The sequence below is a fragment of the Cavia porcellus genome, unplaced genomic scaffold, assembly GCF_034190915.1.
Source record: "Cavia porcellus strain 051 isolate PalLab524CR breed Dunkin Hartley unplaced genomic scaffold, mCavPor4.1 scaffold_22, whole genome shotgun sequence".
Classification (NCBI taxonomy): Eukaryota; Metazoa; Chordata; class Mammalia; order Rodentia; family Caviidae; genus Cavia; species Cavia porcellus.
In genome coordinates, this window is record NW_026947505.1 from 42484960 (window position 1) to 42506305 (window position 21346).

Sequence of the window (21346 nt, forward strand, 5' to 3'; positions counted from 1 at the left end):
TGAAGTTACAATAAAAATTTTATTCAGGTTGGTCAGTACAGGTAAGATATACTGGAGTCACAGAGCAATATGCATTAACAGGATACAACAGTTCATAAAAACTGAGTAACTATGCACACATATTTCTTAAACATTCAGTCACCTAAAGAGAAAATGCACAGATGTATGGTGGGAAAAACTGTTATCTAACATGGAAACTACTGTAGGACTCCATCAACAAGTCCAACTTTTAGTGATAAAAACTACTGTACTGGGCAAACTTGGCAGTCATAAACCCACATCTACGCTAACAAATCTGAATGGTGCAGAAGTATATAACAGCATGAGTAAGAATGCCCTTACACAGCACAGGTTTTAGATAGACACAGATTTATACAGACAGCATTGTGTTATACTTTAAGGAAAGATTTCCATTTACAACTTCACATTAACGCATATAAAAATAACTTGACCCTACACAAACTGTCCTTTTAGCAACAGTCAAGAAATTAACTGGTACAATTACCAATGTGGCAGAGATATTGAAGCCAAAAAAATCCCCCCAAACAAACAAACAAACAAAAAATAAAAAAACCAAACAAAAATACTCACAAAAAAGCAAGTTGTGACAAAAGTATGCATTAATTTTCTAGACAGTATCTTCTCCCAAATTAAATGACACTGTATAAAAATTTGCTGGAAAAATGTTACAAAACAGAACCCTGTACATTTACACTTGAGTCCAAGCCATTCTGGACATGGCGGGAACCCACAGTTCGGTTACCTTTCCCACTCACTGCTTTCTCCTCTTGAGGGTCATGACTGGAGTCTGTGTCATTTGAGTGGTGTGTGAGAGAGTTTTCACTGCCCGTGGGAGAGTCTACACTTTCATACCCCACACTGAGCTGGTTCACGTAACCACTACCTCCTCTGCCAGTTCTCTCCTCTGAGCTGTCGGAGGCCTTATTCCCACTCCCTGGAGAAGAAGCAAAGTCATCCTCAGGTGTGTTCCCCTCCCTGTGAAATCCAGACCCAGACGTCCTCTGACGGGAGGAGCTGCCATTACTTGGTCCATTTGCCAGACGACTGCAGTCTTTATTTGTCGCCTCCGCCTGTTCTACAGCTTCTGAAGATGTAGTCCTGCTGGTGCTTGGGGCGGAGGCTTGAGACTGCTGCTGCTGGTACTGAGCCAACTGCTGCCGAGTCTCCTTCAGCTGCTGCTGAAGAACCAGAATGGTGCTCTGCATGCCCTCTACTTCTTCGTCAAGTTGAATGATGAAGTCATTGAGTTCTGTGCAAAGAATAGTCAAGCCTCCTTTAATATGTTTTATAATAATGTATTTGAAAATATTAATCCTAACTGCCTGCCACAGGCAATTAACACTTCATTACAATTATAAATTACACAAACAAGTGCAATTCTAAAACCACAATATATTTTACTTGGCATTTTAAAGTAGTCAGTTAGGAATGAGTTTTTCTGGAGGCAAGTCAAATGCTTCAAATAACGTCAAATAATTTAAAACTGACTCAAAGTTGGACATGGTGGCACACATCTGTAATTTCAGCAGCTGGGAGGCAGAGATAGGAGGATCACCATGAATTTGAGGTTAGCTTGGCTAATAATGAATTCAAGGTCAGTGAGACCCTGTCTATATTTAACTCACTTTTTTCACATGTACTGATTATAGACAGACCAATAACTACCTGTGGGCCTAACACGGCCAAAGCCCTACCTCTTTACTTTCTTAGTTAAGTGTCTTAGCTCTGCAGCAGGTTCAGGCCTTAGGACACTGTGGTTCTCTAGTCTAATCCTTCAAAGAGGCCTATCTTCTCACCAAAAATGTCCCACAGGGCTGGGAATGTGGTTCAGTGGTAGAGTTCTTGCCTTGCATGCACAAGGCTTTGGGTTTAATTCCCATCACCACAAAAACAAACACGAACTGCACCACATATAAAATTAAAACAAACAAAAACAAAGTAATTTTTAGAGACTATACAAAACCTTCTACTCAACATGTTTATAAGTAATAAGAGCTAAGAACTATCACTCTGAAAAAGTTTTAGACATTACTGCTTCTCTTTGCAATTAATCAGATTATTAATTCTCAGTTTAAATTTTCAGTTTTTCTTTTTAAAATATAACAAGTACTGACGATCACAGGATGTAGCAGGAACAGGGAAAAGGGTGAAGGGAAAAAAAAAAGAATGAAGAAAAAAGGGATTCAAGCACAAAGAGGAAAAAAACTACTCAATTTTCAGTTTGGCTGTTTCTTACTATTAACATTCACAAACAGAAAAAACCAGCATAAATGCAGACATACTTGCTCCAAAAAAGATGGAAGAGAATAATTAAGTTTGGTTGCCTTAGCAAATACAAGTATTAAATCTCTTATTCACTAAATAGGACCTGAATAAGTACGATCAATTACAGTATTTTCTGACCACTGGAAATTCCACTTTTCTAAGATATAAGGAGAAACGGTTACATCTGTTCAGGAACTTTATTTGTCTGCAAACAATTTGCAGAAGTGCTTGACAAAACTTTTGTTTTCGTAAGCAAACTCTGTATTGCATAACAAACATGACTGTGACCATCTTTCCCAAACACAAACATGGCTATCTTTTCCAAAACCACAGAACAAATGAAGTTCGTGAACCTAATTACCACTGTACCTCTTTTCAAAGCACCAATACAAAATTTTATATCCTTTTTGTCATGTTTTTTAAAGACAGGGTCTTGCTATTAGGCTGGACTTGAATTCAATGGCGATCCACCTACCTCTGCCTCCTAAATGCTGGGATTACAGGCGTGTGCCATTACACCTTGCAAATGTTTACATCTTAAATACAGTATCTTTTCCCTAAAAACAAAATCTTAAGAAACTTGAATAAGCAATTAACAGAAAAAAATCCTTTAAAATTAAATGTTTTTGTTTGCTGATACATCTAAAAATGGTTATATAATTTAGTAATTTAATATAGCCACAGGCAGAGAACATTATGTACAGAATCTAACTTATTTGTCGCTGGCAGTTCTTTTAAAGCCAGTGCAAAATTAAGCAAATTTTTCAAAAATTTTAAAGCCCCTTACCATCCTGACTGCTCTTAAGCTCCTCACTATATTTCTTCTGTAAAGCCAACTCTGCTTCAAGCTGTGCAATACGGCCCTGGGACAGTTGCCTTCCAAGCTCCTGGTTCTCCTGGATAAGCATTCGACACTTCGCCATTAACTTTTTGCCTGTTTGGCTGCAAAGGAAAGAGCCAACCATCACAAAATGTAGACAAAACCCTATAACCTTCTTTGCTTACAATTATTACAGCAACAAATATAACATGAATGGAATGTAACTACATCACAGATGCCAACCTATTTACCATCTTTGCAGGAACATGTTCTCCTTCTGCTTTTCGGTATTTTGCCGATACAGCAGGCAAAATGAAGTCCTAAACAAAAAGTGCCCAAATAGTCACTTTTTGTTTCTATCACATGAAAAATCTATTTTCATCCTTAAATATAATCTGAAATACAACCGGTATTGTGGCACAAGCCTGTAAACCAAACACTCTGGGCAGCTGAGGAGGGATGCTCCCAAGTTTGAAACCAGCCTGGGCAACTTAGACTGTCTCAAAGGTCTGGCTAAGTTCAATCCCCAGTACAAAATAATAGTGACAACAACATTTTAAAACAGAAACACACCATTGAACATACACCTTAAATATACCAGTCTTAATATAACACCAAGACACTTAGTTTTATTGAACAGCAGTTCTTCAAAATGTACATGAACTAGCGATCATAAATGTATCTACTTTATAATAATACCTCCTCTAACATATCTATAATACCCAAGATATATTTATCCTCACTTGACAAATACATACAAGTCCTTGTAACAGTAGCTCTCTGGTACATTCATCTTCCATACTTCCCAAGAATATGGCTTTTACAATAAATGAGGTACTTTCAGTATTTTTACCCCCATATTTTTCAGTACTGTGGATTGAACTATTCTAGACAAGTATTCTACCACACTGTTACATGTACATTGTTTTTCATTTTTTTGAGACAGGATCTTGCTTAACTGCTTAGGTTGACCTTAGGCTTGTGATCCTTCAGCCTTAGCTTAAGAAGCTGGGATTATAGAAATGTATCACCATGCCATGAGCTCTTAAATCTTAAGACTTTCTGGTCTGGGAGGTAGCTCTGTGGTAGAACCATTACCTAAAAACAAACACAAATCCCCAGTTTAACCATCAGTACCATATAATCAGGAGCAGTTACTTTTTCTACTCAATTCTTCTTTTTTTGGGGTGGTACTGGAGAGTTGCATCTTTGCACATCTAAAGGATCCTGCCTTTTTATAAAAAATCATTTTAAATTTTGAGACAGGGTGTTGCTGAAGTCACTAAGTTGCCCAGGCTAGGCTTGAACGTCTGTTGCTCCTACTGCCATAGCCTCCCACAGTGCTAGAATTCCAGGTTTTGATTTTTTTTTTAAATTGTGGTAATGGCCATTAAACCAGGGCTTTGCAATGAGATACCACCACCTCAGCCCTTTTGAAAATTTCTAGTGTCTTGATAAGCTGCTTAACTCTACAGGCTAAGCTCCGAATCACAATCTTCTTGTTCAGCCTCCCACCATAGTGCTAAGATTACAGGTGTGTGATACAATGCCTGGCTTCATATATCTTTTTTATATGATTAATACACTGTTGAGCTGCCAAATGGGCACTGAGGACTAAATTTAAAAGAATTTACTATTGATACATGGCTAAGATTTTACTGACATTATAAAAAGATCAAGTTACTTATTATAAGCAAATATGATATGAAAGCATCCGCCAAATCAGGAGTATTGTGCCATCAATATGTGTATTTCCAAATGCTACTGCCATATACTATAAAACCTATATACATATACATGAAGTGTAATTCAAAGTCCAACTGTTTCTCAATAAAATTTACTACCTTCTTTCAGCCTTGCAATAGCAGAAATTATAAATCTTTAAGAGATGTAAGTACACAATTATATTCACTTTGAGACTTGAATGAGGAGGATATGACATTCTTGTCATTGTGTTTAGTCCACAGGAACGTTCTGTGTTAAATTCATTTTTTATCCTAGCATTTCCTTCTTCTAGGGGGATTTTGCCTAATATACTGCTTTCAGGGTAGATCTAATCCCATCAAACCTTAGAACCTTGAAACTGGGAGTACTTTGTCAGCAATTCTCAATTCTTTCAAGTAGTGCTATACAGGGTTCTTTTACCTGTCTGTATATGTATTCTAATCTAACAAAAAGTTTGGTAGCTGGGTATGGTGATGTATACCTGTAATCCCAGCACTCCTGAGGCTAAGGCAAGAGTATCCCTGTGAGTTTGAGGTCAGCCTGTGCTTAAATGAGTCCAATGCCAGCCTAAAGTACAGAGCAAAAGCTTGTTTAAAAAAAAAAAAAGAGCTAGTGTTTGGGATTCCAAACAATACATTAACATTAACAATAACCTGGTAAAGTAAAATCTGGCTCACTACTGCCCAAAGACACCCCTGTGGCTTGAGAGCCATTGTTAGCACATGATAAGGGCTCAGGCAAGGCAATTCTAAAACTGTTGGTGTTCGTCATTGGTGCTGCAACTTTAGATTTCCCCTTTCTCCCATGGGAATCCTGAAACTTCCAGTGAATAAGCATTTCAAAAAAAAAATCAAACAATCAGGAAGACACAGTCATCATCATTACAGTGGAATCCCTGCCATTTGGCTGCCGATGCTCCAACTTTGCTTCTTGCAAAGCACACAGCATTGGTGTTTTAAAAACTAACCTTAAATTCTCTCCTTTTAGGCAAACTACCTAAAGACTAAGGACAAAATAGACAGCTGTAAAATACAGTTAGGACTTAACCTAATGCCACTGTTTTCTGAAGCATTCTATAATTTCGTGTCATTTTATTAATCACCTCATGTAGAATTTGTGTTTTGCTCATCTGATCACAAAAAATGAAGAGTGGGGGGTTTATGCACATGTGTAGTCCTGGTTTCAATTCCCATCACTGTCCCTCCATCCCACAGAAAAGAGCTGGTTATATAGCTCAGTGATACAGCATTTACATGAGTTCGACCCAGCAACACAAATGAGTGAAGCCAGGTGTGGTGACGCACTCCTGTAATCCCAGCACTCGGGAGCCTGAGGCAGGTAGATCATTGCAAGTTCGAGACCAGCCTGGGCTACACTTTGAGCCCAAGGTCAGCCTGAACTGTGTAGTGAGACCCTGTCTCAAAAAGACAAAACAAAACAAAAACGAGTGAATGAAAAGAACTGCAAATAAATGTTTATAGAATAATTTTTTAAAAATCACAGAATGCTTACCACCCATGATGGCAAATATCTACAACCCTAGCTACTCAGCAGGATAAACAAGGAGGATCACAAGTTTAAAGTCAATTTTGGAAAGTTAGCAAGACTCGATCTCAAAAGAAAGAAATAAAAGGCCTAGAAATATAGATGCCTAGGATTTGGTTTGATCCCCAGTACTGAAAACAAACAAAAAAATACCCAACCCATTTCTAAAATCAAGTTACCAACCAAGTGAATAAGTCATAAAATACTTTTGAGAGAGGTTTATAAAAAAGAATGAACATTGTACATTCATTATAAAGGTAAAGATTGCAAGACTATTAAAAAGATACATATACAATTACTAAAGTGATTAAATGCAAACTAAAAACTGCCAAAATATTGAAATATCCCTTTTCAACACTGTAAAATGAATCATGAAGTATTTTAACTACTGCAGAAGAGAATTCAGGGAATCTAACTCCTTCAAAACAGAAAATAGTGAAGTGTAAACCCCCAAATTTTACAAAACAACTATTTGGAGATGATTAAATTATGATTAATATAACAGCTTCTAGGTAATCATTAAAAATGTAATACAGATATATTAAAAAGATGCTCCAAAGTGGGAGGACAAGCTGCTGCAAGTTATGTGTACGAACAATATAACATTTAATACATATAAAATAACTGTATGGGTGTGTGTATATATGTATATATACACACACACAAAAATGATTTTGATGATACCCAGTTTAACATCAGTTACTGCTCCTAGAGAGGAGAATGTGTAAGGTGGAGATCATGTCCAGGAGTGACATTCATTTTTCGTATCTACCTCTGTCTGGTATTTCAATTTCATAAATGAACATGTATTATCTTAAAAGAAAACCTTAATAATAACAAGACTAAAAGTCCAATATCTCTAAATGACTGGCACCTAAATGGCTACATTTGAGTATACAATAATAATACATTTTATGAATTACTTGGCCTGTTAAAAATATACTTAAGCCATTACTAGTTTTAAAAGGTGTAAAATATATACAAAACACTTAATATGGGCATAAGCTAAATTCAAACAGATTTGCTTTACTTACCCTCCACACCTCACAAACAGTGAGAATTTCAGAAACAAGTTTCTTGCTGAAGTCATATAAATCACTTCTTCAACCCACCCTCTCCCACAATCAGTTCTCTAAGCACAAACATGAGATACTTACAATTGATTTGAATGATTAAGAGAGAACTTAAGTCACCCTTGTTAAAAATGCACTTAAACGTTGGGACAAGCTGGAACATTTATCTTCCACTCATCTTTGACTTCATAACCACCAAGCGTAAATTCAAATTGGTGACTTATAAAATGATCTGACGAAAAAAATTCACCTCCAGGATTGGATGGACGCATGAAGAAAATAATGCCTTATTTATCTAAATGATCAAATGAATTTGCTAGAAATGGTCACTATTCCTTGTTTTTTTTTTTCAAATTCACAAAAATGCCTCACTTAGGCCAGCCCACAGTTCCAACACATTATTTCCCCAATCTTCTGGCAGGCACCTTGTGAGACTGTCCCACATTAGTTCTACTGCAATATCCAGGGACAAAGTGTCAAAATGCAACAAGTGTCATGTCTCCTTGTCCTTTAGGTACCAGCTGGAATAAAGTACATCTTTTAAAAATGAGACAACCTTTTCCTTCACTTTGAAGAGCACAACCAATTTTCCAAAACGAATCTGCTCTCCACAGCCCCCCATTAAAATGTTAAAAGAGTACAACAAAATCATCATAGTATTCCTTAAAACTTAAAAAAAAAAAAAAAACCAACTATTTCAAGGCACATTTAATTTAATATCAGAAGTGTTAACACAAAAGGCCCAAATACAATGAAGGAACACATTCCCCCATTAACACCAAAGACAATGCTCTTTTAACATGTGCCTGTTGAATGGGATGAGGTTTTTCATAAAGTTCACTACTAAAAAAAAATAACGCAGTGATTCTCATCACAGCCAATACCCTTATACAATCTAATTGTGAAATGAATGTTCATAATGCGTCAAACAGTTTAAGCCTAAAATTTGATACCACTCCTTCATGTTTGTACAGTCCTTAGTTAAGATTATCTACAGTTTTTGCAGCCATTCAAAGAACACACCATTGATTAAAATCATATCAATTTAGGCTCTATTAAGTAATAGAGTCCTAAGCTAAATGGTTAAATATATGTGCTACTTTACCAACATGTTACTTCTCTCATGACTATTAAAGTTGGTTCTTAGCAATAAACCCTTTAAAGGCAAAATTCACCTCATTTGAGCTTTGACCCAGACGTTCAACAACAATCACGAAGTCCACAGTCTTATTGGCAAAACTGATATACAGTGTCTCTAAGTCACTATGCTCAAGGTTAAGAGCGATGCGTATTCCGTTTTTACATTTAACTGGAATTTTACATGTTCAATTCATGATTTGAAATCTCTAGGTTTTCAATCCTCCAAATGTCTGAAGACACAGTGTGCCACAGACTAAAGACTTCTGTTTTTCCCTCTATTTTCTTCAAACAGAAACATTCCTCAAGTGTCTACATGTTCTAGAAGGGGAATTTTTCGAAGGTGGCCACTTCTTCGGAATAGTCCGACGGCATCAGGCCTCTGAAGCAAGGGGAAGGGGGAAGAGAAAAAAGCTGAAACACAAGGTTCATCTGGTAAGTTTTATATTAACCATTACAAGCTGGACAGTATAAGAATGTGGCTTTTTTTTTTTTTTGCTCAAAAAGTCTGAGTCTTGGTGTGGAAACGAGTACTTGGCTGTCCCACCACAGCTTTCTCGTAGTGGGACTGTCAGGGAAGTCTTGACTGGGGAGTATGATTTGTTTACCTATCAGGCGTAAACTTCCAGGCACTCAGTTCATTTTGGGCTTGTTCCAGTTTGTCTTTAGTCTGTTCCAGTTCACCTTTCATTTTTAGGAAAAACAAGTTGATCGCTGGGTCTACCATTGTTGATCTCAGTTGGGCAACACTCGGCTGCTGGACTTGCTTGAGGTACTGGATTTGAGTCTGTGCAAGGCAAAAGAAACAATTACTACCAAATCGAAGTACGTTAAGATAAGGAAAAGGCCTCATTCATTAACTTGATTTATCAGTTCATTTATTAAACTTTATACTCTTTCATCTTAAAATTCTTCCTATGGGAGGTCTATTTCCACAACACAGCACACTGTGTGCAAGGCTCTAGGTTTAATCTTTAGCACAACAAAATAACAGAGATAAAAAACCTCCAGAAAAAGTACAAATTAAAAACAAGTACTCATAGGAAAACAAAAACAAAAACAAAAAAAGGATTCACAGGAATTGTGTTCATCTGATTTGGACTTTATTTTTTTTTTATTTTTAAAGTACTGGTGATCAAACTCATGACTTCATGTTTGCCAAGCAGGCACTTAACACTGCTGAGCTAACCCCCAAGACTTTTAAATAAAGCAGTTATATCTTTAAAATCAAAGCAGCACATTCCCACTAAGTTTGTATTAAAGATCGTGACACCCCCTGGGGAAAAAGAAAACCAATTAAATTATCAATTATAAAAAAGCCAATGAAGTCTTAGCTCACTTGCTTTGTTTGGTCTTTTGAGTCAGGGTGTTGCTATACAGTTCAGGCTGGCCTTGAGCCCACTTTGCAGCCTATGCTAGTCTCAAAAGCAAGGATCCCCTCTTGCCTCAGCCTTGCAAATGCTGGGATTATAGGCATGAGCCTCCACACCCAGCTTCATTTGCTTTGGTTTCTGTTCACGGAATTATTCTACATAAAATTTCTCTAAAAATACACCAGAAACAAAATTATGACTTAAACATTAGTATTTCTTTTTTTTTTTTTTTTTTGTCTTTTTCCTTTTTATCGGTACCAGGGATCGAACTCACGACTGCCTGCTTGCAAGGCAGGTGCTTACGCCGCTGAGCTAAACCCCCAGCCCCAACATTAGTATTTCTTAAAACTGAAAGGTACACAACTATATAAGCTGCCAATCTAACTTCGTGAAGAGCAAACTCAATAATTGAGCACCTGAAATTAAGACAAAGTATATAATTTATCCTTTTCCCCCATGAGTAATTTGAATCACAGAATTATTGACCTAGTCCAAAAGGCTGATTTTTGAGAGATCAACTATGTTAACTGCTTAAGGATACAGTAGGTCAGTGTGTGCAATGTTACTAAGACTCTAGTTCTCAAATGGGTATGGTGGCTCACACCTGTAATTCCAGCACTTGGGAGGCTGAGGCAGGAGGATCACTATGAGTTGAGACCAGCTTAGGTTACAAAGTGAGCTCAAGGCCAGCCTGACCTGCATAGACAGACCCTGTTTCAAAAAGACAAAACAAAACAAAACAAAAAACCCAAAAAACCCTAGTTCTCAAAACCTCCTGACTTCAGGTCTAGAGTTTCTTTCGTCATTTCAGGACCCCTCTACTAACACATATGAAACCTTCACATTCAACTTCAGCTGTACTATTTCCTAGTACACTAAAAATATTTTCTAAAATATGAATTATTAGCACTTAATCCATCCATACCAAAAGTAGAACTGTTTTCAAGATCCTGCTGCACCACTAAGGCTTAAATGGGATAAAAGTTAGAATTTCTACATTTAAAATAAGGCACAAATATAGTAAGTGCATTAAAAATATTTTAAATTATTATTTCACCTTACAAACAGAAATGTTTGACTTTTAATAAAGATTTTTTAAACTGCAATTCATTTTAAACAAATACAACTGCTTCTTCAATGTAAGGCTAACTACAAAAATAAATTTAGACAAGGGTGGGTGGCACCTGTAATTCAGCATTTGGGAAGCTGAGACAGGAGGACTGCAGCAAGTTGAAGGCCAAACGTGGGCCACATAGTGAGTTCAAGGTAAGTCTGCATTACAAGTGAGACCATGTCTCAAAAAAAAAGCAAAAGGAAGTTGTGCGTGGTGGCTCACGCCTGTAATCCCAGCACTTGGGAGGCTGAGGCAGGAGGACTGTTGTTTGAGTTTGAGACCAGCCTGAGTTACAAAGTGAGCTCAAGCCTGGCTTGAACTGCATAGCGAGACCCTGTCTCCAAAAAAAAAAAAAAAAAAAAATTTAACACAGAGAAAGTAAAGCATGTCTGCTAGTATATCCTATATAGTAATAAAATTTTTAAAAAGTGTCTACAGTACTGACTTGGACTCAATTACAATTTAGGATTGCACTGTTCTAAAACACTATTTTCTGGTCATGTAAAGAGAAGCACATGTTTAAAATAAACTCCAAATGTTAGAGAAAAGAAAACTGAATAAAGTATCTTCAAAAGTCAGTTTTATTTTCAAGCTATTTTGAAGTGACTAGCAAATAAAAATGGAAAACATTTCCATTCTAATGGTCCCCAAGAGGCTGGAGACCATTTTGAGTTCAGTGTGAAAACAAAAATGGAAAAATAGGAAATCACCAAGAAAAGCAAAACTGATTTTTATTTATAAAAACAGAGCTAAACAAGTATTGTAAAAATGTAAATGATGGGCTGAGGTGTAGTTCAGTGGTACAGTGCTTGCCTACTATGCTCAAGGCCTGGGTTTGCAGGCTCAGGACCAAACAAACAAACAAAAAGCAGTAACTTTGTTTGGCTAAATTAGGAGCTGGGTTCCAGTACCACAAGACACTACCAAATGACTTGGGAAATATGAAGAAAAAAATGAAGAATTTATATAATCAAGAGCTGGGGCATGATTAGTATCTCTTGCCCAGAATATAACACAAGGCTCCGGGGAGAAAGTAAGTATGTTAGGCAAACAGAAGACCTATGTAGATTTCTTTAAAAAACTCTTAGCTTACTTTGCAACACTGAAGATAAAACTGTCAGATCCTTTTTCAAAGATAGAATACAATGCTTAAATAGTGTTTCTTACATTTTCAAGGGTACAAAGAGAACTCTCCTGGCCCATGGTCAAACCCTTCAACTACATTTGTTTTGACCTGTTCATCCCTTCTCCTCTGACAGCTTATTCCCAATCTTTCTATCCTTTGAATTTTGTATATCTAAACTACAATACTGCCTCTAGAGCCTAAAATTTTCTAAAATGCCTCACCTTAAACTCTCTCAATCTTGTACAACTACCACCTAGAAACTCTTCAGTACTAAACCTTATTAAAGAAATAATCTTACCCATGTCTTTATTTGATGCACACTAACTATTATTCATTGATTGGTAATCTTGCTCTCTTCTAATCCTCTCTCCTAACTGAAACAGATTTCACTAAAGTGGCCCATAGCCTAATTGCCAAATCTAGTAATTTGAAATTAGAATTTTAAAATTCGAATTTGAGTTACTTTTAACATCAATATCCTTTTATTGCTTTTTTTTGGGGGGGGGGCACACGACAGGCAGCCTAACATTATATTCTGCTCTTCTTAAATATGCATTTTTGGGGGTTGGGGATTTAGCTCAGTGGCTTAAGCGCCTGCCTGGCAAGCATGATATCATGAGTTCGATCCCTGGTACCCCCCAAAAAAAGTGTTTTTTTTTTTTTTTCTGTTTGCGACAGGGTCTCGTTATACAGTTCAGGCTGGCCTTGCCTGTCGAGTGCTGGGATTATAGGCATGCACTACCAAAACCAGCTCTAAATATGATCTTATTGATAAGTTCTACCTAGTAGCATCATTCCCAGTCACACAAAAGAGAACTTTGATAATCTGTGACACTTCCTAAAATGTACTCATTCCTTCCCCAACAACACTGAACTGAGTTAAGTCCTATAGATTATGCCTCTACAATATGCTATAACCCTCTGCTACCAGTGGCTTTGTACCATATCTGCACTTTTTTTTTTTTTTTAATTCTTCTGGACTATTTAAAGAATCTTCCAGTTGAGTTTTCTTGTGGTGGTCCTATTTTTCTCAAATCTATTATCCTCCATACCCAAGCCAACGATTCACCTAAGATGTTTATCTGATCCATCACATAAATTTCCTGCTTAACAATCTTTTGGTGGCTTCATCTAACTTATCAAAGATCTCAAGTCTTTTGTGTGTGTGTGTCCTACTTTTTTCAACTTCACTAGAAATGTTAACTCTACCTGCTATATATAATCTACCCTGTTCCTTGTGTTTTTGTATAGTCTACCCTACCTGCCATACTTCATTATCTATCAGTGAAATATACTGCACAGGGGAGAGCTATAAAAAAGTATGGCTGAAAAAGGTTTTATTTGAAATCATCTTAAAACTCAGGTTGAAAACGAAAAAGGTGACTGAGCATTACTTACCCAGGTGTAATGATCAAAACTGCCACTACATACAGAACATCTGTGGATCCTACTGTGAGTCAGTAGCAGATAATCTGGGAAAATGTTAAGAACTGCCTAAACTACGGTATAAAGAGCACCAATCAAAAGAATTTATAACTAGTTGTTGGAGACCAGGCTATACAGGGTTAAACTATTATGCACATGGATCTCTGGCATATGCACAGTGCTCTGAAGTCAAAATAACCATAGGTGAAGCAACCAAGGACATGGGTTGCTGACAACCCCTATTTCAGAGCAATAAAGCTGTCAACTTTAGAGATAAGATAGTTCTCTTAATTGGCAAAAAAGTCTTTGAACTGACTCCCAAGGTCCTGCTCAGTTCCCAGACTTGCCTCAGTATCCCCTTCCTTTGTTTACAAACCAAATAAATATGGGCTGCCCAAAGAAGTTCTTTGCTTCAACCCCCAAGGAATCTCCAATTCCTTGAGAAGGTTTTGATCTTTCCACAGCCCTAAAAATCATACTGTTTGTCTTTTTTATTTAAGCTGCTCACTGTCTACTTATTTAGGAGGTTGTGGGCCTGATCTTTGTTATCTAGTGATCTGAGATACTGTTACCACCCATTTACATTCGCCCAAGTGCATTCTGAGAGTAAGATTCATTTTTACATAAAAGGGAAATAGGTTAGTAATGGTGAAGAAAGAAGTAGCAGTAGTAGTGAGAATCAAAGTTAAAATCAGAAACAAAAGAATAAAAAAGACAAGGTAGAGAAAACAAAAGGTTACTCTTTGGCAAAGTAGGAGGTGAGGAAGTCATCTTTAAAAGTGAAGAAGGCATAGGGACTTTTGTGGAAACGCTGACAATCTCTGAACAAGAAGAAAAGAGATAATGATGGAGTACTAAAAAAATGTCCTATGGGAAGGAGAAGAAACAGGACTGTGGCAATATATTTTTAGTGTCTCTAGGGACCAGAACACTATCTTTCACAGAAGATTTTAATAAATATGTATCAAGCGAATGGAGAGCAAATGAGTTTAAAAAGATATTCAGGTTTTAGAACTAGAAACAAGAATGGGTAGGGCTAAGATTATCAAAGACAGCATAAGACTGACACAGACAGATGATCAAATGTCATTAGATTTCAGATCTCTGTAGACATGGCAAAGAGCACACGAAAGCTCTAATGACTAGATGGAAGTTGCTGATAGTAGGACAAACAGTTCAATGTGGAGGGCCAAGAGAGTAGAATATACTACTCACCTCCAGAGAGTGGAAATTAAGCAATGAAGACCACTTTTTATTGTTTATACCCCCAGATTATAAAGCAATTTGAATAAATACCTGGAATTGATACAGCAATTCTCAGCATGGAAAATTTAAAGAATGTTTTCTTGCTTACACACACAAAATTTTTTCATCCAATGATGAAACACTATGTATGAGTTTACTGTTAGCACATTGACAACTAACATGTATATAACTTTAATAAAATATACACATATTTGCTATTGCTACAAAGAATTTAAAACTGGTGTGGGACAATTCAGATTAATCTAACTCAAGTAGAAGTTTACACAATTTAAAACACTTACAGTACACTCTTGCATCTCTTGTTCTTTAGTTGCTAGCCGCATCACGAGAATGTTTTCCCTGCGTGCAGACTCTTGCTGTTGTTGCTTTAGCTTTTCTTCAGATTCCCTTAAGCCAGTTACATCATTTGCTGATTAAAAAAAAAAAAAAAATTATGAACATAATTTCAAGATCAAACTAACCAAAAAGTTCTATTTCTGCCAAAGTAATAAAAAAAGCTGGCTGAAAAAATTCATCAAATTTTTAGGTTTTGCCGTATTTTTGCAAAAAGAATTTGCTCCTGATGATGAAAACTCCTTTAGGAAGCAATGGTACTGTTACTTCACACTACTTAACACTAGTGTAAATTACGGGTTTCTATTAAGCTAGGGTTTTGCTAGGTAGTTTGGGCTAGCATATCATGATGTCTATAGTACTCACAAAAATCCTGATTAGCGCTTTCCAACGAATTCCATATAAAAGAGCCAATAATGACATGAACAACTAGCACTTAAATCTTCTATAATGTTCTTAACATCTATGAATAATATAATCTTATATTATTAAAATTTCAGGGTATTAAGCTTTTGCAGTTTGAAAGCTATAAAAATGTCACGTTTTCTAAATACAAACTATTATTCTAATTCAATGAGAAGTGACACTAAAATCATTTAGAATTATTAATTTTGTTGGTAATACTTTCCAGCAGGTTTTTAAAAATCTATAAAGTTGTATCCTAATGTTTCAATTTAAATTTTCAAAAATCTATTACTGGTTGCTTCTACATACCTCCCTTATATACTAGTAAATTCATTCTTCAATTCAAACCCCTAGGTATGGGTCAGGCATGCATCAAGGAAAGTTTGTGTTAGTTTCAAATTATCCTAATAGTCTCTTAGAACCTTGCCCTTAAATTTGCTAAAAATAGTCCTGCCATTACACGATTGGCTGTCTTCCTCAATGACTGGAAAGTACTCAAAAGATCATGGTGCACTTATCATCCAACAAAATGTGTACACATACATCTCATAATAAAACAATTGAGCAAAAACTACATTTGCTTAACTAAAGGCAGCTATCCCATGTTTATACAACAATGTAAAGAAGATAACTATTCAGTCCTAAGGAAGCTAAAACCCAAACTTACAGTTAAGATCTGTGTACTTGCCCTCCAAAGCTTGAACATATGCTTCATATTGTTTCCATCTAATAAAAAAAAATTCACATCAGCTGTTACAATGAAACTTTTATTAAATATGCCAGATAATCATTCACAATCTTTTAAGTACTTCTGAGACTTCTGCTGAATTATTTTTTTTTTTTCAGACCTCCTCTGTGGTAACTGAATTACTTTTAATTGAGCTAATTATAAATCTAAAGGAACCAATAATAAATCAGTCACCTCACTATTCCTTAATTTACAGGAGACAAGTGAAAGGAGACATACAGAGAAAAGTCTTTTCCACTAAGTGTTTTTTTCTGGGTGAGATCGTATCGCAGATTCATTTTTATATCACTGATACATGAGACAAAGCATAGACTGCAGATGTTGAATGACAACCATACACTACAGATATGATGTTCCTGTAAAATAAAAGGTATATAAAATATGTACGTCTAGTTATACGGGACTAAATAAGGGTCCTTCTGTGATAATACACATGCCTCTCTTTAAAAACATTTTTCATTTGTGTTTAGAACCTTCAAATGTCTCTCTTCTAGTTCTGTGTAACACTATTAATTTCTGTCTGTAAAAAGACAGCCAGTCATGGCAGCTCATCCTTGTACTTCTAGTACTCAGGAAATTGAAGCAGAAGGATCTAGAATTCAAGATCAATCTGAACTACGTGACATCGTCTCAAACAAACAAACAAACAAACAAAGACAGGTATAGTCCAACATACCTGTCTGGAGTCCCAGCACTCAGAGAGGCTAAGGCAGTAGGATCACTGCAAGTTTGAGGCCAGTCTGAGCTACACAATGAGTTCAAGGTTGGCCTTATTACATACAGACCATATCTCAAACCAACCACCAACAAACCAACCACAACAAAAAAAAAAGATGGTGGCATGTGCCTTTAATTCTAGTACCCTGGGAGATCACAAGTAGCCCATCCTGGGCAACTTTGCAAGACCATTTTAAAAATTATTAAAAGGGCTAGAGGTCTGGGATACAGCTTGGCGGCAGTGTCTGCTCAGCAAGAATGAGGCCATGAATTCAATCTCCACACACACACACACACAAAAAAAAAAAAACAAAAAACCACACAAAAAATTTAGCCAGGCATGTTGTGCTGGCACAAATCTGTAATCCCAGCACTTTGAAGGCTGAGGCAGGAGGATTGAGAGTTCGAGAGCAGCCTGGGCTAAATAGTGAGCTCAAAGTCAGCCTGAACTACATATAGCAAGACCCTGTCTCAAAACACAAAAACAAAAATAGGACAAAAAGGTTAGGGATACAGGTCAATGTGGAATTGCTGGGTTCAATCTCTAGTACTTACCAAACAAAAAAACAAAAAAACCTGAAAACAAATAAAAATACAGAAAACATATAATTGGGAGGAACAACTGGCATATGCTATCAGAGTGTGAGGGTACTTTTCTTCCTTGTTGTAGCCCTGTATCTCAATATATAGGCTATTACCCCCTGGAAATTACTGCAGATAAATAATAAACATTTACCAGTTGCCTAGGGGTTAAACAACTTCCAGCAAAGAATACCTTGCCCTGAATGTGTACTATCCTGCTTAAGAGCTAGGTTTTCTAGTTGTTCTTCCAATTACAGCTAATTAAAATTTTAAACTAGAAAATGACTTTGTTTATAATCAAGGTATGCTGTAAGATTTATTAAAAATTATGAGCAAAAACATACTTTATACCAACCTAATCAACTTTCTGTATAATGACTACTATCCAGCTAACTCAACCCCTTCAATTGGTATAAAAGCAAATGAAGGACATTAAGTTAAATGAACTAGCCTCAGTCATGCTTAGAAGAAAGAGTAACTTCATTTCATTAGTATAAAAAACGTATTTCTTCCACATTAGAAATCATGTTTTGGGGTTTTTTGGTTTTTTGGCACTGGGGATTGAACTCACAACCCTGTACTTGTCAGACAGATGTCTGTGCTGCTGAACTACACCCCCGCCCTAGAAATCATGTTTTATGATCATGGTTTTTTCAAATGCTACATACGGAAAAAACAAACAAAACCAAAAAACCTACACCAAAATAAGTCTATTAATTTGTTAAACTGAAAGTATCTTAAGAATCAGGTCTTTCCCCACAAGATATACACTATGTACAAATACTTCTTGAGTAACAATTCTGAATATTTTACCTGCAGGGGGGAAAAAATTCAGATTCTGTTCAGGTTGACCTTAAACTAATTATGTAGCCCAGGCTGGTCCTGAAATCATTACAATTCTACTGCCTCAGCCCCACTACAGGAATTTACAGATGTATGCTACTATGCTCAGTCAGGTCCTGTTTAAGTTACCCAAACTAATGTAGTTCTCAGAAGTGTTGTACTTTCTTAAGTGTCCTATAATGAAGAAACAGGCCACAGTAAATATGTTCAAAAAGTACTTAAACTTGCTCAAAAAAGTAACTTGACAAAAACAAATTTCATATAAACTCTGCAGCATAAATCACAATGATTTATAGACATTTTTATATTTTGATAGAACATTTTACCTTAGAATTAACTCATCTCGCGCCATAACTTTGAAGTCTGTTTCACTCAGTCGAACCTATAATGACAATTTTAAAAATAAACTAAATACTCTTTTGAAGTTAACATTTGCAAGAACTCTTAAGCCAGGCTGGTGGGTGAACATCTATAATCCCAGCAAACCCAGAACTTGGGAGGCCAAGAGAGGAAGATCTTGAGTTTAAAAAGCCAGCTTGGGCCACATAGTGAGTTTAAGACGAGCCTGTATTTATATTGCAGGACTATCTAAAAAAAATCAAAAGGGAACACTGTAATAAAAATATTTTATTAGAAATTTTAAAAGGTGAACTACTGGAGATGTACATAATGATGCATGCCTGTAATTCCAGCTACCAGAAAGTCTAAGGTAGGAAGATCACAAGTTCAAGCCCAACTTGGGTGAGACCCTATCTCAAAATAACTCATTAATCATCCATAGTCATAGTGCAGGGTATGTAGCTCAGTGTAACGGTACTAGGTTCTATCCCTGGTACTGGGTTGAAGGTGGGTATAAAAAGCGAGAAACAAAACAACAAAGCTACAAATGGGTATTCATATAACCCAGGAGTCACCCTGATCCACTCCACTTAGGGCCCTCAAAGCCAGGGCCTCCTCATGTATGATAGGCAAGTACTCTACGAATAAGCTGTATTTCCAGCCCCTTCTATTTTATATTTTGTGATAGGATCTTACTGTCCAAGCTGGGCTCAGGTTTACAATCCTATTGCCTCAGCCTTCCAAAACAGCTTGATTACACGTATGCATCACCATGCACGACTATCACTTGTACTCAAACTAAAAACCACTCAATCTTTAAAAGGTCAATGTCTGTAAAACTGACACATCTACAGTATGGAATATTGTTTAGCAAAAGAAAGAGACTATTGGTATATAAAACAATTTGAGAAAATTACACTAAATGAAAAATATATTTCATGGCCAGGGATACAGCTTGGAGGCGTAAGTGCCTGCCTGGAAAGCACAGTTCAATTTCTGGCAATAAATAAATAAATAAATAAAACATTACAATATATAATTTCAAAAAGAAACTTACTTCATGATTTGCTTTATATAATACTCATGAAATAGCAGTTATAGAAATTGAGAACTAATACTTCCCAGAGATTTAGGGATGAAGGAAAATGGATATAGCTAAAAAGGAGTAAGTCAGGAGCACCATCCTTTGGGGTGATGGTTAGGGCATGTCTTGATTGCTATGTCTGCAATAAAACTACACAATTATAGAAATACAGAGTATAGGTACAGTTGATAAAACCTGAATAAGCTCTATGGATTGTACCAGTGGCAATTTCCTGGTTTTCATAATGTCTGAAACATACATAGTTCAGAAACTTGTGGAGATCCTCCTGCCTCATTATCTCAAGTGCCGAGATTACAGGCATGTGGGTCAACACATCTGGTTAGATGTTAACATTGAAAGAGGCTCAATGACGTATGCACAGAATTTCCTTCCCTGTGCATTTCTTTACATCATCCTGTGAAATCTATTAGTTACTTCAAGAGTTAAAAAGGAGGCATAAATTGAAATTGTTTCATAAATTCATAAGCATTGTTTTCCCTATACCAAGTAGTGATTGCAAAAGTGAGGTACATTCAGTTATAATAAAATTTAAAGTCCTATTAATTTCGCTTTAAAGATACATTGGTTGAGCCAGATGTGGTGGCACATGCTTATAATCCCAGCATTTGGGAAGCTAAAACAGGAGGATCACTGGGAGTTTGAGATCAGCTGGGCAGCAAAATGAGCTCAAAGCCAGCCTGAACTGCATAGTGAGATGTTGTCTCAAAAAGACCAAAACAACAACAACAACAAAAACAGAAGATACTTGGGTTGTAGCTATGTGCTAGAACACTTGTCCAACAAGCCTGATACTGTAGGTTTGATCCCCAGCACATCTCAACATGTTTCGAAGGGTAATATTAACTAATAACAGTTGTGCTGCAAAAGAAAAGCAGGGGCAACAGGCTACAAATGAAGACTCCCAAAGGAAGCATACAGTAATTCTCATATTTCATGAATAATTTGATTCCAAAAACAAGTATAGAAAATTCCATAACACATACCCAAGTACTCAGTTGTTCTACTCATCGTGGGCATATGCACTATCTTATCTATCTATTTATCAACAGAGAAAATAAAGGTTAAAGTATCAAGTGGGAAAAGTTAGGTTAGAAAATAAATTTTCAGAAAAAAAAGGTAGATTTTTAGTCCAGATGTAGTGGTGTGCACCTGTAATCCCAGCACTTGGGAGGCTGAGGCAGGGGACTACTGCAAGTGAGGACTGCCTGTGCTACATAGTGAGTCCAGGCTAGCATGAAATACACAGCAGGACCCTGTCTCAAAAACAAACAAACAAAACAAACAGACTCGTAAAAACTAGCTATTCTCAAAGCAAGGTGTGGCGGCACACCTCTGTAATCCCAGCACTTGACAGGATGAGGCAGATGGATTGCTGGAAGTTCAA

At 36.6% G+C, this 21346-nt stretch overlaps 1 protein-coding gene across 4 annotated transcripts in view; it reads right to left on the reverse strand.

The window, feature by feature from the left end:
* Wtap (WT1 associated protein) overlaps positions 1–21346 on the reverse strand; it is a 30992-nt gene continuing 9646 nt past the window's right edge. For 3 of the 4 annotated variants that reach the window (XM_003466336.5, XM_013148885.3, XM_063233105.1), the window contains exons 3-8: positions 18845–18900; positions 16296–16354; positions 15172–15299; positions 9195–9373; positions 3074–3228; positions 1–1270 (exon numbers count right to left, since the gene is read on the reverse strand). In XM_003466336.5, coding sequence (XP_003466384.1) covers positions 687–1270; positions 3074–3228; positions 9195–9373; positions 15172–15299; positions 16296–16354; positions 18845–18900 — 1161 coding nt within the window. In that variant the 3' untranslated portion in view covers positions 1–686. Of the gene's footprint in view, positions 1271–3073; positions 3229–8142; positions 8969–9194; positions 9374–15171; positions 15300–16295; positions 16355–18844; positions 18901–21346 lie in introns of those variants that run through there. The other variant, XM_063233106.1, reaches the window with a different exon arrangement.